Source organism: Gymnogyps californianus, chromosome 13 (genome assembly GCF_018139145.2).
Source record: "Gymnogyps californianus isolate 813 chromosome 13, ASM1813914v2, whole genome shotgun sequence".
In the NCBI taxonomy this organism is placed as follows: Eukaryota; Metazoa; Chordata; class Aves; order Accipitriformes; family Cathartidae; genus Gymnogyps; species Gymnogyps californianus.
This window is the reverse complement of record NC_059483.1, coordinates 13,298,295-13,314,712: the sequence shown is the minus strand read 5'-3', so window position 1 is coordinate 13,314,712 and position 16,418 is coordinate 13,298,295. Positions and strand designations below refer to the sequence as shown.

Genomic DNA, 16,418 nt, shown 5'->3' with positions numbered 1-16,418 from the left:
GGAGAGGTTGCAGAACACCTTGCCTCTCTGAAGCATTGAGTTTTTTTCTTTTCTCACCCATTTCACAGAAGATGAGGGGTCTGAGCATCTAGCAGGATGCTGTCAGGCAGTCATGGTGCTGCATCAGTGTGAATGAAAGCAAAATTAGGGCTTTGCTGTCAGGGGATGAAATAACAGCAAGAATTTCCTGGCAGAGATCTCTTTGCCAGCTTCCCATTAGGTTTCATTCACTTGATGCATTTCAGTGCATACATTCAAATAATATTTCTCTGAAAAATGAAGGGCTGTATTCAGTCAGCCAAGTTGCACCTTAATCTCTGTGCCTAGTCAGCAAAAAAAAAAATAGATCCTCTAAAGAGTAACCGAGGGCTTAAGTAAGACACTGAGCAGGGAAGCTGTCAAGAGCCAGGTAATAGGAGGTATACAGCAGAGAGACTTAGCCTGGCTGAGTCTGTTGGATATCAAGGTGATGGGTACACAGGAATTTTCTCTCACATTTCCTTAGTTTCTGCATCGGTGTCCTGTGCACGCAGTGCCACTGCTTGCTGTACCGCAGAGTCCAGAGCCTGTGGGTTAACAGCCTGGCTTTGCTTCACTCCCCTGCCCCCCTGCTGCATTTCTGAATGTTTGGCAGATCTGCCAGCCCCAGACTTGGGGACTGTGATGTCTCTTTAGGTGACCCAGGACCAGGGCTGAGGTACCAGACCATTGCGCGTAGGTGGAGGCAGAAGCATTTGGAGGGTGCCTCCAATTTTCAGGGGCATGTATAGAGTAATGGCTCGCTCTTCCAGCACTGGCCACAGTGTCTGCGGGGCTGCCTGTGTCTGGGAGAGGTGGGACATGTAAAGCCATGATGCCTCTGCTGCAGAAAGTTAATATTCTCTGCTGTGGAATGAGCAGTGTCTCCATTTCTTCAGTATTTGGAGCTATAATAATAGACCCTGCACTGTGAAAATCAGGCTGTCTGACAAGTGCATTGATAACTTGACAAATCTATTGACTGGGGAAGATGACAAAGGAAGAAATGACTGCTCCACACTGATTGTTTTGAAACCTTCAGTGATACTAAAGAACATTTGTAAGGCACAGCAAGTTAAATATGCTACATGACCTAACCTCACCCTTGCTAGTTAGTGTTAGACAGACACCAGAGCATCTTTGCATTGCTGCTTTTGTGTTTGCAGTATGCTCTGTAAAATCCTTCTGGTTTCGATGGGTGCTCTTTCAAGCTGTCTAACATGACCAAATACGTTGAAGCAGGTGCTAATCAAAGAGCTAGAGCAGGAGTTTCTGCATCATCCAACATCTTTTTTAAGTTTAAATATATTAAGATCAAAGCAGTTTATTGCAGTGAATACACTGTCTAAAGAGGTATTCAAAACCTCAATCAAAATAAAGTTGAGGAATTCACTAGCTGTGAACTGCTGTCATTATTTTATGTTGTCAGTTCATTTAATATTTCACTGTTAATGTACTGAAAATGTCTAACTTGTAGCCTTCAAACTCTTTTGTGGTTGCTGATGTTGCAATGACAGATGGTACTTTTAAACAAACAAGTTATGTTTATGTTGCTAAAGCTGGATTTTAAATAGTCACCTGTCAAATTCAGCAAAACTTCTGTAATTTCATTGCTACTTCTGCTATAGTTCTAGTCTAATTCTATACAAACTTTGCCCAGTAAAAACACTGGGATGGTTCATTCAACTTCAGCCACTCTCACTTGGTGCCTTTCCAGTAAAAGTAAAGTATCATTGGTAAAACTGGAATCTTTGAAGGTAAGTATTTGCACATCTTTCAAAAAGAAGGGTCTGTTAGACTGGTTTTTTTATGATCCCTGTCTGTAGTCATACAGTGGCTATGTAAATGTCACTTTAATCACCAAAGTGAAGCAACTGTTTTTGGGGCAGAAACTGGAATGCTAACATCACCAGAATTGGGGTCAAAAGATAAAATTTCAAACTCCAACCAAAGTTCTGGACTCTGCTGGACACCTATTCTTTAGCTAAAATTTCATCTTTAAGAGTGCTCTGTAGCATCGACGATGTTGCAAGTTATAAAGTTAAGGACAATATTTGTATCTGAAACCACAGAGAGATACCAATCCCAAAAGAAAGCAATGGGAACACTTACACTGTAGGAGCCGTGTAGACACCTCAAGCCCAAGACAGAGTTATCCAGCTCAAGGATTGATGCTGATGCCCATCTGCATCTTTAACTTGCAGCAGACCATGGTGGAAGACAAATGGGAAAGAGCTGTGTCTGTCCCATGAGCAGCTGACTTCCATGTAGTCCGTCCTACTACCACCTGGTGAAGACCAGGTCAATGGTAGGTCAGGGTGGCAATCATTTCCCCTCTGTTCACACCCACCTCAGCCATTAAATACTTGCCTTGTATTTGCTGATGTCTGAAATGCTGTTGCTAATTGAATATGCTGTTTTTACTTGCAGCTCTGAAGCCTTTGTGGGTTGATTGCCAAGTTAATGATTTATACCTTAATGCTCCATTTAGGGCCCTCGTGTTTATCGCTCATGGCGCTGGGGAACACTGCGGCCGCTATGACGACTTGGCCCAGAGGCTTACAGGACTTAACTTGTTTGTTTTTGCCCATGACCATGGTGAGTAGCCTAAAACAGTACTTGATTTACAGCAGCTCAGGACTTTACTGAAGTAAATGCCATTAAAGCTACTCAGCAGTGAGAGAAGAGTCAGTAAAATATTTACACCTCAGCATAAATGAGAAAGGAATCATCTGTCGCTTTGTAAAGATCTGCATATTGAATCTGTAAAAAGCTATCCCTGTTTACCTGAGTTTTCCTCAGCCTTGTTCTTGACATTACTGCTGGTGCTATTTTAACCTCTCTGTAAGGGATTATTTCTCTTTCACCTATCTGTTGGGGGGTGAAGAGGTATTGTCCACTATGGAAGTGGGACTAGGAGCCATTTCTGCTGGATTCATGGTTGATGTCCTAAATGATCCCAGAGGGGAGACTGAAGTGACAGCATAGCTTTCATATACCGATACAACTAGACAGCTGCACCCTTGGGACATGGAGAGGCATGGAGACATCACAGACCTTTCTTTGGACACATCTCCACAGTCCAGCAGAGACACCAGAGCTGGCTGTACACACCTCAGCTCTGACGAGAAAGCAGCTTGAGTGCATGCAAGGCTGTGATAACACAGCAACACCACTTCAGCCCTCAGCCAGTGGGTCTGGGCAATGCTGTGCCAGGTAGGCTTAGTGTTCCAGCCTCTTCTGGCTTGAAGATCTCTGCTCTCTGCTCCATTCTGTGACATAGAGATGCTGGGTATCACCAGATCTCCTGCAGCGCAAGAGCCGGGACAACCCGATAACATATTTGAACCAACTATCCTAGTTCTTTGGTAGCCTCCTGTCACACCGGACTCTTGCAGCTTCATGACTTCCTTGTGCTTGGAAGTCTTTGCTTTGTTTTTATCATTGCAGATCGCTGCCTTCCTGCAAGAGTTACTCTAGATATTAGTAAAACGAATTAATGGGATTAATGATGGCAGTGGACAAAAGGTAAGGCCAAATTCTGAGCTGACAGGTTGAAATGGGATGAATCTCAGTCAGTGTAAATCTGATCTCCTGGCAGATCGTCCACTGACATTGGAAAGTATACTGCAATACGTTGGAAAGTATACTGCAATTTACTTGGCTGAAGCTGAGACTCAGACCTGCCCCTAGATCTCCTCAAAGACAGGACTGCTTAATTTGAGCTTGAAGATCCTGAATGCATGTGAGGCATTGCACCATTTAGTCTGTGAGAGGAAAGGCAAAACCTTACTGAATCCAGGTAACCAAGGCTTCCCCTCGCACTTGCTCTCATGACTCCCTTTCAATCACAGCACTGCACTTGATGTGCAAAAATGAACCCTACATTTCCCCTGAAAAAGAGAATACCTAGTCCTCAGGACAGCTTGCAAGGAAAATAAATAAAACCCATGTGCTTTTTCTGGACAGCTGATCACATGCCATATTCAGGGCTGGCTTTACAAAGACAGTTGACCCGTGCAGAAGTATTGGTGCTGACCACATGAGTCTCTTTCCCCCTATATAGGCACAATATTTCTAAGTGTTGATTCATTCATTTCAATGTACTTCCTTCTGAGTTGGACGTAGGCTAGCAGGAGTCTGCAGTAATACCAGTAGAAAGTGTCTCCATTCCTCTCAGTTTATCTGTATGGCATAAAGTTCATGAGAAAGGCAATGGAACAGGCCACATGCTGTCCACTCTGCAGCTGCTGTTAGTAGACCACAGACAATATATACAAAAAGTTCCTGCACTCCGGGACACACAAGCAATTTGTTCAGAGCCACAGTGGGCCTGTGAGAGACTGCAGTTGCTCACTGTGCATGCTTATCATCATGCCTTAGTTCCTCATTCCCTTAAAACTTGATAAAGGTTTTAAGACGTAGAGTTAAAATAACAGTATTTGAAGCAACAAACCTAGAAGAAATGATAAAACATTGTATTTATCGCATAGATTTGATACGGAGAATGCCTATTCTGTTGATGGAGAAGGGCCTTGGGGTGAAGGTTCCTGTCAGGCATGTTTTGTGCTGTATAATGAGACAGTTATTTGCTCTCTTTTTCCTTGAATATCTTTTTGACTAGAGAAGCATAAATATTTCATGGTTTTTTTCTATAGACTGATGTTGCTGGATTAATTAGTTCACTTCAATTAGTACAAATCTGGTTGCTCAGGCCAGTTAACAACTTCATTCTGCCTGTCAAACCTACAGTTTACTTTGTAAATTCAGTTTCGTTTTCTTCATCAGCAAAGGGGAGAGGGTAAAGAGGAACCCAAAAGCAGAACAGTGGAAACACAGTTGTGTTACACAAAGAGCTAATTTAACTGAGCCTAGATTCACTGTAAGTTAGACAGACAACATATTTTAGGCTCTGTAAAATAATCTTTGCACCTAAAGAGGTAAGCAGTGAGGACAACATTTGTTTGATCTCGCTGAGCTGGATGCCAGCGAGACCTGAAGGACATGAACACCTCCATTGCCAAATTTGCTCAGATCATACTGGGAAGTTTATAGCTTTCCTCCACCATTTTATATATTCCAAATCACTTCAACAGTGTGTTCCCCCTTTGCGTCCCATCCTTTGGATATCTTTGGGTAATATTAATTATTCAATTGTGTTAGCAAAATAATTGCTTTCTATTCCCCATCTCTTACAGTGGCTCATAGTCTTATGAGCTTGGCGTAGATTTCCTGACCTGGACATTCGTTCTGGTTCTGGTATTCTCATGGATAAAATTCCCAATATAGGCACATTATCCATGAGATTATTAATGCGGTTCCACAGCGTAGCTAGCATGATTTCCCAAATGAGTTGGGAAGTTACGAGGGCTGTAGTATGCATAACTTGACTGATTTATTTTGTGTCTATCCTTCAGTCAAAAGAAGGAAAAATAATTTCCATTTATATTGCTGAGTCTGTGGGAGCTCACACACTGGCTCTAAATCTTGCCGCAGGCTGCTCTGCACCACTGTTTGCTGTTATGCAAGGCTTCAGCAAAAAGGTTGGCACTTCACAGAGTAACACTATTCACCCAAATTTGTGTCTTAGTATTGCCCCGTATAAGGTGTCACTGGCTCAGTGCCCTGTATAAGGTGTCACTGGCTCAGTTCTCTTAGTATGTCAGGATTCATACATTTACTCTTTGGGATATTTCATAGTAATCCCAAGACCGCTGGACCTCATAGATATGTATTAGAAATTTTCCATGGTGGTCATGAAAATTTAATTCCAGAAGACCGCTTAACCCTACCTTACATCTAATATTATTAAATTGCTTTGGTTTATATCAATCCCATGAAAGCGGAAAATGGTATTTCTTTGTAATACAGCATTTTTTTTCTGTGGTCTTTTACATGGTGTTTTTAATAGGCAGGTAACCGTTTTCCATGGTTTCTGGATTTACTTGGCATGCAGCTTCACGAAGGCAGAGTTAAGGCTGCTGGGATGACCTTGCTATGCATTTCTGCAAGCTTTAGGTATTTTGAAATGACACCTCACTTTTTCAATTTCTTTTCTATATTACTATTATTTTATGATGGCAACATTCTGATGACAGAAAAAAGAGACAAGCGTATTAGGTTATTGGCAATCAATTTAGGAAAGCCCTCTTAGAAGGAATACCCGTGGGAGATTCATCAAACTGGAGAGATATTGTAATTCTTCAGTCAGTCACAGGCAGATTGCAGCTCCTTTAGTTATAATGCAGTATTTTTAGGGATCTGTAAAGCTGAGAGCCAAGGAAAATGAGAATAAAGGATAGAGAATGTGGCTTTGTTTTCTCATACCAAGCATTTCAGTTGGTAAAGCACATGATGTTCCAGCTATCCTCATCTCTCTTCCTATAACATCTCATTTGCTGTGATCTTATTCTCTATGGTTGCATTACGTGGCCAGAGCCCAGAACAACCGCAATTTCACCTTCAAAAGTACATGTCAACTAATAGCAGTTACAAAAGCATTTCCAAGATGCAAGGGCCACAAAAACGTATTTACTTCTCTCTTTCTTACACTTTTTAACAGTAGTGGCACTGGCCCTCTTTTTCACTTGGACTTGCTGGTGCTTCTTACAGGTAAGGTGGCTGTCTTACGTGAAGATGAGGAAGGTGAAATACTTAGCCCTAACCTGGCAGCAGTTCCTAGCCCTTAGATTTGCTTGAGGACAGCTCCTCCAACCTCCCTCTCTCTCCAGGCAGAATAAACCCTCTACCTATAGATGGAGACCTCCGACTCTTTGACCCTCTTTGAAGCTGTTGAATTTCCCACTCATGAGTTATGTGTAACATCAGATCAAAGCAGAGGGAAAGGTTGCAGGTCTAACAGCTTATTCATATTCCTTAGATGTTTCTAACTGAAGTTCAGCTTGCTTTTTCAGCCCTGCCGCTACTTTGTGTGTGGTGAGCATTTCTGATGGGTTAGCAGGTCCCTCTCAGACACCTACTGCAGCTTGTGCTCCCCGTTAATTTTCTCACTGTTTTCTCTATTTAATGAAGCACTTGTTTCTAAAAAGTAGAAAATAGCTGGAGCAGAGATTTTTAAATGCAGCAAATATTAGCTGGTTTTGTTTTCGGTTTTTTTTCCAAGTGATTGCTATGTTGTTCTTGCAACTGTTAAAAGACCATTTTGTTGATGAGAACAGAAGGCTTTTATTTATTCATAGCACTGGGAAGGATTGCTCTACACAGAAAGGTTAAAAAGGACTAAATCTGGTCAAACTGGGAGGGGGGAAATGACTAAGAAGGATGTCAGCATTAACAAGAGCAAGAATTAGGGTAGCACTGCGAGAGAGAAGCAACAGCTCATGCACACCAGCAAAAGGGAATGTTCCTGGAGAGCAGCGCTCCCTGATGATGTGATCAGGCAGACTTCGGGGTGATCTCCAGGGATGGAGTCAGGAAAGCCTTGGCAAGCGTTATTTGGAGCTGGTTTGCTCGCAGAGCAGCACAACTGTTCCTTGGTGACTGTTAGCAAGGCTGGGTGTGGGCCCGCTTGCCCATAGCAATCTATTACCTTTCTGCTTCCTCCAATTGAGTCTACCTCACAAGAGCAGGAAAAGTTTAAACTGCTTTTCTGCAGAGACATAGGAAAGAATGGCATTTATTGTTTGCATTTCCTTGGACAGGAGACTTACAATGGGTTGTGGACATTTTTATTTATTTTTTTCCAGAGAAGGGCTCCTGGCCTTCAGCATAATACGTGAACATTGCTGGGAAATAAAATCTTCCGTATGCACTACTGGAAATAACCATGGGTATGGACACATTAGCATTTGCAGGAGTGCAAAATGACTGTTCTCCTCATTAATCCTGTTCTCATTCTTGCCCCCCGCAGCAGAGAGGGCCTCACACAGAACTTGGATTTGCTTGCACACGAAGCTGTACTACCTGAACCATACCAGCAGCCATGCTCTGAGCCATTGGACTGCTGCCGATGTGCTTATCCTTAGACAGATGCTCTCCTTGGCTAGGAAAGACAATATAGCACTAGCTGTGTACCTGTGTTAGTGCATCCTCTTTCGGGCTTTTTCTGAAGTGATGAAAGTGTTCTACCAGGAGAAATTCATAGTGCTGCCCAGCCCCACGGATAAATACAGGTCCTGAACCTACTGCATGCTGTAGGCAGAGCTCCCATAGTAGGGTAGCATGGCTGGCAGGCAGCGAGATCTGCAGTCATGCAAAACCAGAGTGTTTCCCACACACAAGTGTCGTGGGTGGGTGGAAAATGCTGTTACAGTTCACAGACTGGAGTGGTGACTGCAAGGGCAGGAGGAGAGTCAGCCCAGCTGTCAGGTTGAGTTCCCCTCTCTCCCTGTGTATTTCCTCTGCATAAACTCCACTCTTCAAGGGTCAGGAAAACTCTTTCTTTTAATATTTTTACTAATGGTTCCAATCTGAAGACTCCTAGCCCGTTCCTGTTCGTCAGATGAGGACTGCTGCGGGGGCATTTGCCACTGATAGTTCGTTAGAATTGCCAAGCAAAGAAGGAAGTTCTTCAGAGCTTCAGATCAAACTTTGCAAGTACATTCCCTATGGGGAAATTAGCCCTTTTGTTCTTCAAATTATTTCGACTTGTCTGTCTTTCAGTCTTCTATGATAATTCATTTGGAATGGAGAGAGAGCTGCTAAGGGGTGATTAGTCTGTCCCACCATGATACAAGTGTATGGACATAAATCTTTGTGCATATAGCTCTGAAAACTGCTAGATTGAAAGCTCATGACGGAGCAAAAACAACAGAAATATAAGGGAACACTTAAATGATTCTTTGACCCTTGATCCATGTTAAGTGTCATATGGACCCGTGAGCCCTGTCTGGAATTCATCCATTCTCCCCTTTTAACCCAGGAGAAGATTGAGTCGTAAACACGGCTGCGATGTCAAAAGCAGGCAGTGATGTCTGCTGCATGGCGTGCGGGCAGAGATGGAAATTGAGGGGATATACCAGAGAAGAGTCATGCGGGTCTGCCCCACTTCTCATGTTCTCGCTTGTAAGCATCCGCTATAGGTTCCTCTTAGCAGGGGGATCCCGGAGGAGATGGCTCTTTGGCCTGGCTGGCAGAGCACTGCCAGTGCCGTTTTATCCCTGTTTTGACTCTGTATTCGGTATGGTCCCAAGCCAGCCTAGCTCTCCCTAGCCTTTCCTTCTCCAGATGTTGAACGAAGGTAGCAGTCAGGCTTATCTGCCTTCCAGGGCAGCGGTGAGGAATGCTTAGCATGTGTGGGGCACACAGAAGGTGAAACGACAGCATGTAATTACAGGGTGAGAGTTCAGACACTGCAGTACACCATGTAATTCCTTAGACAGTGAGAAAACTGTAAGAACCTGGAGCAAAGTCCTCCTATAAAACAAATAGCTAATGAGTAAACTTCTGCCACCCTTTTCTAACTCTATTTCAGTTGTGGGGATTCTCATGTAAAGTGGGGCTACAGTGTGTGCTTCTCCCAGCACAGATGTGAATTATCAACTTGAAGACCAAAGAGCAAGATTAACTGGAGATGAACTGGGAAACCAGCCTGCCCGCCACCAATGAGCTCCAGCCAAAATGAAACCAGTCGCTTCTCAGCTCCAGCTCTTCTGGAGTGACGGCTGGTCTTGTAGCACTGGATCTCAGAGCAGCAGTGACAGCTTGCTAAGGAAAACAGGTCATTCAGTTTGACCCTCTTTGAAATTATAGGCAAAATGATTCATACTGCTAAGATGCAACCTTCCCTATGCATTGGACAAGCTCTTGAACACACTCTTTCAACTGGATAGTGTATTTTCTCTTGCTTTCTCCCAGATTGCTGCATGGAGTTGGGCTCTGTTTGAGAGCTAGTACCTCCCAGAGGGGCCACAGCTCCTGTAGGAAAAAGTGGTCTGGATACACCTCCTACAACACAATGAGGCTGAAATGCGCCTATAATTGTATCAGAATACAGTGTAGCCCAAGGGGAGTATCCTGTGGCACAAGAGGCAATTGTAAGTACTTTGAGATGGGTTTTATTAAACAGAGGTGTGCACGCTATTATTGTTATTTTTGAGAAGCTCATCACAGACTTCTGCAGCCCAGTCTTGCTCTGGTGAAGTCATCTCAGCAGTGATTCTGTCACTTTAGCGCTCGCCCTTCATTCACACTGCGATAATGCAGTCCCGAATCTCTGCCTGCACCACATGGCATCTTTCAGGGTAGTAAGCATTGTTTCCGTTTGAGGAGAGCAACTACACAACAGCAAGAAAACACGAGGTGAATCATGAAAGCAAATACCTACAGTGTCTCATGCTCTAGAGGAAGCCACAAGCTGGGACTTGGAAATGCAAGTGCGGCTTTTATTTTGTTTGTCTTGTGAAGGCAGATGAAACAACGCTGTCGAGCCAGGAAGCAGCTAGACCACAGCAAACTAAAAATAAAGACACAGTGAGGCTGCACACAGCTGATGTATCTGACAGCGCACACATAAGCGGCAGTGGAGTGTTTTGCTTAAAATGTTTGGGTTAGGAAAGGGGCAGGGGATACTCAGAGGTGTTTCCCTTCCACTCCACTCAGAGGATGAGACTTTCTTTGTTTCATGGACTTCCCAAGAGTAATACTGGAGCCATGGTGATGTAAAAGTGGGGAAAACATGGTCCTGCACCTATCTTTTAGGCAAGTGGGTTTGGAAATTGTGAAGACTGGATACGCCTTTAGCACAGACACAGAAGCAAGAGCACCTGAAATCAGACATGTAGTGTCATCTAATGTTTGCTATGAAAACTTGCCAAACCAAACCTGGGCTGCTCAAAGCAGTCTATTTGTTTATCTGACCAATTTTTTTTTTTTAAGTCAGATTTAATTGTGGTATAATCAGTGGTATAAGGCAGGCAGATAAGTTCTGTGCTAGAACCCAGAGCTGGATGCAGGCATTGTTTGGATGGGGGGAAGGCAATGCAGATGTTCCTTCATCACTGCCCCTGTATGTGGACATCACTAGATGATAATGCTGGACTGCAGTAAAGATTGCAAAAGAATGGTTATGGTTTCCTCAGTTCCCCCAATTACTCTGCTCTTTCCAACCACTCAACCATTTCCTCACTGCTGTAGATCCACCCTATAACAATAGATTGTTGAATAAACAACAACATATCATCCAGTCGAACAGGATCTTTGGCTCAGGTCCTGGCTGAGCTGAGCTTTCTCTTCATGCAGCAGAGGTGTGGTTTGAGCTCTGAGTGAAGCGGAGCTGGGACACCCTTTACTCCAGCCTTGCCCTGTCCACCTTCTGGCACGAGCCGTTCTCTTTCCTCACTCCATCAGGTGATGAGAAGAAGATGCTACAGAGCCAGCTCCCCTGGCTTTGCTGCAAGCCCACTTTATGAGGGAATCCCTTTTGGGGCACACTGGGATCTGAGGAGCTGGCTTTTTACTCTGAAAAAAATGGGCCGTGCAATCTGCCCTAGTTCTCCTAATTATTCACTGCTTACTAATGAGCAGAGGGAGAAATGTCAGTGGGTCATTCCATGAGATGATAGTACATCTTCTCAGCAGCTGCTTCTTGAACAAAGCCTCGCTGTTGGCCTTCACACAAGGAGGCGTGAAGCTGTAACAACGGGCCCCAGTGAGAGGGGACACAGCAGCAGAAGGAACAGAGTGCTCCCTTTTGAGCACAACGACTTTCAGCATGGAGCTGTCGGCACTGGCCACTTTCCAGACTGTGCTCCTCAACCTGTCACGGTTAACTGTTAACAGATAGACTGCATGACAGAGGAAAGACATTTGGGAAACTTAAAAAGCTTCCTTCTTCCCATGGGGGTTGAGTCTTTCTGGCTTCCCTTCCATGATTCTGCCTCTCAGATGAGAGATACCCTCTGTGATAAAGAGTGAGCCACTAAATTTGTGTGGAGTGCCGATAATGTTGGGACTAAGTGATAGGAATTTTGGATGAGTGGTCCTGATAATCAGGAATAAACCATCCTTTACTTGGACAAAGGGTTCACTTTGGTGAATAAGAGAAACTAAAGAGGAAATAGCCTTGGCTGAACTGAGCTCATTTTGGTTTACAACCTGTTGTTTTGCTTCTGTTGTCTCAAAGTTCTGTGCAATTGTCACCTGTACTCAGTCTTTACATATATAAATTAATCCCCACATCAAGGGTCAAATTCTGCTTTCACAGCTGCTCAGGTAAATCCAGGATAACTCTGTCACCATGTCAGAAAGCAGGTTCAGGTATGTAACTTGTAACTGCATTTCCTATTAGTGAAGGAGGGTCAGCAACGTCGTGTAATGTTTTCAACAGCTTACTTGCTCTCCCATAACCGGCTTTGCTCGCTGTAGGCGTATGTCTGCATGCAAGATGGTTGAGGGTGGAAGGACAAGGACCAGATGGTTATTAAAGAGCTAAGGCTGAGAGAACAGATCATTTCATGTTGCTAGCTATGTCTATTATCTGGGGCTACTGGACAGACATCAAACTTGCTTCAAACTTTTTTCCAGGGGTCATTTCCTTTACTGGCTTTCATGGCAGGACATTAGTTCATATCAGCAAGGACTTTGGCCTCGAGAAGCGTCAGAGGCATCTGTATTCTTCAAGGGAAAAATAATAAATAGATGTTGCTTATACTATCAGTGGACCTTTTTCATTAATGGTGTGGATGATGGGATGGAGAGCACTTTCAGCCAGTTTACAGGGGTACCAAATTGTGGAAAGTGAGCATATGCTGGAAGGCTGCTATTCACAGGGACCTTGACAGGCTGAAGAAATGGACTGGCAGGGACCTCATGAAGTTTCAACAAAGGCGCTTATGAAGCTTTGCATCTGGGGGGGAGTAACGCCATTCAGCATTAAAGGTTGGCCACTGAATGAATAGAAAGCAGCTTTGCAGAAAAGGACCTCAGGATCCTTGCAGACAAGTTGAACATGGGTCAACAGTGTGACCTTGTGGTGAAGAAGGACACCACATACGGAGCTGTATTGGAAAGATTATAGCCAGCAACTCAAGAGAAGTGATTATTCTCTTCCATTCAGCATTTTTGAGACCACATCTGAAGCGCCGGGCCCAGTTTGCTCCCCAGTAAAAGGAAAACATTGACATACTGGAGCAAGGCCAGAGGAGGGCTGTCAAAACAATTAGGGTACTGGAGAACAAGATGTACGAGGAGAGGCTGATAAAACTGCATTTATTTAGCCTTAAAAGAGAAGGCTAAGAGGGGATCTTATTGCTGTCTACAAGTCCCCAGTGGGAGGATGTGGAGACAGCAGAGCCAGACTCTTCTTGGAGGTGCACGGTGATGGGATGAGAGGGAACCGACACAAGTCACAGCATGAGAAATCCCAGTTATGTACAAGGAAAAATGTTTTCACCGTGAGGTCAGTCAAATGCTGGAGCAGGACCCAGAGAGGTGGGGAAATCTCTAGCCTCGGAGATATTTAAAGCTCAACTCAACAAGGCCCTGAACAACCTGTCTGAATGGGAAACACTTTGAGTCGGGGCTTGAGCCAGATAATCTCCGTATGTCCCTTCCAGCCTCAATTATTCTTTATGAACTAAAGAGCATCCTAGCTGCTAGCATTTGGGATGTTGCTTCCAAAATTAAAGCACAGAAGGTTTTGAAATAGGTGAAGCAATGACCCTCTTAAAAGCAGACTTTAATGGTAGCTACAGTTAGGAACAGCTTCATCTCCAGAGAGATGCTTTTTGATGTCTTTGCACAGTGAGAAAAAGGAAGCGTGTTTATTTTCACCTTTACAGGGACAATTTTTCCATAGCAACAGCATTTCATTAATGTGACTAGCTTTCCTGTTGTTTGTCAGATGTGTCTAATTTGGAGGAGGTTGTTTCAGAAGCTAATTACTGATGATTCCTCACCTATAAATGTATCTTCATACAGATGTGGAGTTTGTAATCCTATTGAGTTACAAATGACTGTTCCAAGTTACTGAACACCATTTGAAAAGTACAGAAGAAAATATATTTTGTGTGTATAACTCCTGTTGGATTAACACATAGTCTGGTTTCCTTCAATACCTTTTTAGATAGATAACAGGAGTCAAAGGAGTACAGTCCATCTCAGTGTCTAGTTCAGCACTAACCTGGAGGAACAGCCTTATTAAGGACTGCGGTATTCAAAGAGCGCTCTTATTTGCACCGAACAAAGGCAAAGGACAGGCAGCTTTACAAAGAGAAGTAGAACATATAACCAGTCAATAAATGGCCTAAAACTGCCATTTCATCTTCATTTTTAATGCACTTTGTGCCCTACCTACATTGGAAACTGCTGAATAAAATTGCTCTTGCTGAACTGAACAGCTATGGTATCAGGGGAAATTACTCACTAAAGCAAGCAAAACTTTTCAAAATTTCGAATGAGAGAACTGATTTTCCTTATAAGTAGTGGTCTGAAGTCATGAGAAGGCTCACTTAAGCTGCATGCATTTGTGTCTTTTGATCAAAACTGCGGCAGTCTCATTCTGTTTTTCACCAAAAGTTGCTATTAACAGATCCTCTGGGCCTACCCCAGGCAAACCTACTGCCCTGTGTTTGTTAGCGCAGTGTAAAATGCCATGAGCTGATAACAGGGTCTAAGCCAACAACAGACTTCTTGCGAGTGAGGCATCAGCCCCCCACAGCTTCACAGTCCTTTCATGGCCTTGCTTTTAGATCAGGTTGAGGGTTGGGGCCAGAGTTACACTTGCCAAAATAAAGATGCAGAAGCAGCCCATATACTGCTCTTTATACTTTGTAGTTCTAATGTTCGTTGTTTGATTGTCTATTTGCTCATTCATAAAGTGTGATGTGTTGTTATAGAGCTGGTATGCCTGATTCAAATTGGTGGATTTCCTCCATAAATAACTAGCCCTGCTGATTTTCCTGGGAGTAGCTCCATTTGTTACAGACCATGACCCTTTTAAGGGACTGTCTCACAAGTCCTAAAACTAATCGACAACTTTCTTATTACAAAAGATGAGACTTTTTTAAAAACTAAAATGTTCTCTAGCAGCGACTGCAAACAAGACATTGAATATTGCAGCAACAAGCCCCAGAAGCAAAATAGACAATGAACGAAGGGAAAATTCATCCTTTTTTGATTCACATATTCAGATTCTTCCCTCTTTAATCAGTCTGAGCGTTGCAGAGAAACATATTTGGTTACAGTGTCTGGTGTTTTCCATTAATCATGTTCCTCCTATTGCACATTCATTTTGAATGTGAGACAGGACATTTATTTGTTTATTAAAACATACTCTTATTAGCAGCACAGACAGGAAGACACTCCCTGGGTTATCTAGGCTTTTGTTCCTGCAAAGAGCATCCCTCTGTCTTTTTCACAAATGGTCAAAGCTCAGTTTTTAACCAAGTTTTGTTGCTAGCAAACACTGTTCCGGCTGAGCGGGCTGTTCCAGGCTCTTGCTCCTCTGACTCTTAGACACTTCTCACTTTTTGTGCCAGTGTATTTCTGCCCACTTTAGGGCTATATATTTCAGTGCCCATGTTTTTCTTTTCTCCATCTATTAGTTACCCTCAACATGTTAGTTAAGAGCATTTCTCTTTTAGTCTCACACATTGTCTGCGGAGCCTGGCAGAGCGTTAACATTAACTGACGTCTCTCACTTATGTACCACATAGCCCTTGGACCTGTCCTGGTTCTGCCTCTCCTTCCCCCTTTGGGGCACTGGGCCGATCTTGTGCGTGCCAGACCCCCTCAGCTTTGCCCTTTGCTCCTTCAGGGATGGTGCCAGTGTGTGCGCGCCCAGCTCAGCACCGCAGCTTCTCTTTAGTTTCAGAATGCCTTTAATTTAAAACCATGTTTATAAAGTGATTCTTACATGGTTTGGGGGTTTATTTCTTAATTGCTTGAGCTCTATGTCTCTATACACAGAATACATGTTTGCACCCTTTGAAGGCGGTAGCTAAATGTCACTAACTTCAGTAGGGCCAGGACTTGACTCATGGGTTTTAAGGTTGTTTTTCCTATTTTAGTAAGAAGCTAGCATGTCTTGGACTATTATTTTAGAGAAGAAAAGATCATTTTAGCTGATAAAGAGGTGTACAGGGAACTATGAGAATCATGGTTGGTGATTTGGGAAAATTATTTCAGAATTTTAAAAAATTAATTTTCATAATTGAAAGCCTCTGGCAGTGTGATCCTCTTCATTTCCGAGCCCGTTAGTAAAGTAAAGCAGAACATCTGGTTAGCCTCTGGTTCACTCTCCAACCCAGATGAGATTTTCCAGCATCACAGTAACATTCCTTTCAGCCTTGAGCATCTTCCTTCTTTATAATAACAAAATGAGGATTGCAAAAGATCTCACAAAACCTAAGGCCATCTGGGAGAAGTCTTACCTGAAGGTGTGTGTGGAGCCCACTTTGAAGTCTTCTGTGCATTCTGGTGGTCAGGGAGCCAGTTGCAGT

General features: G+C 43.4%; 1 protein-coding gene across 1 annotated transcript in view; it reads left to right on the top strand.

Moving 5' to 3' along the window:
• The window catches only part of MGLL (monoglyceride lipase), a 64,442-nt gene that overhangs the window by 19,707 nt on the left and 28,317 nt on the right, over positions 1 to 16,418 (top strand). The window contains exon 3 of the mRNA XM_050904693.1: positions 2,510 to 2,616. Coding sequence (XP_050760650.1) covers positions 2,510 to 2,616 — 107 coding nt within the window. The remainder of the gene's footprint in view (positions 1 to 2,509; positions 2,617 to 16,418) is intronic.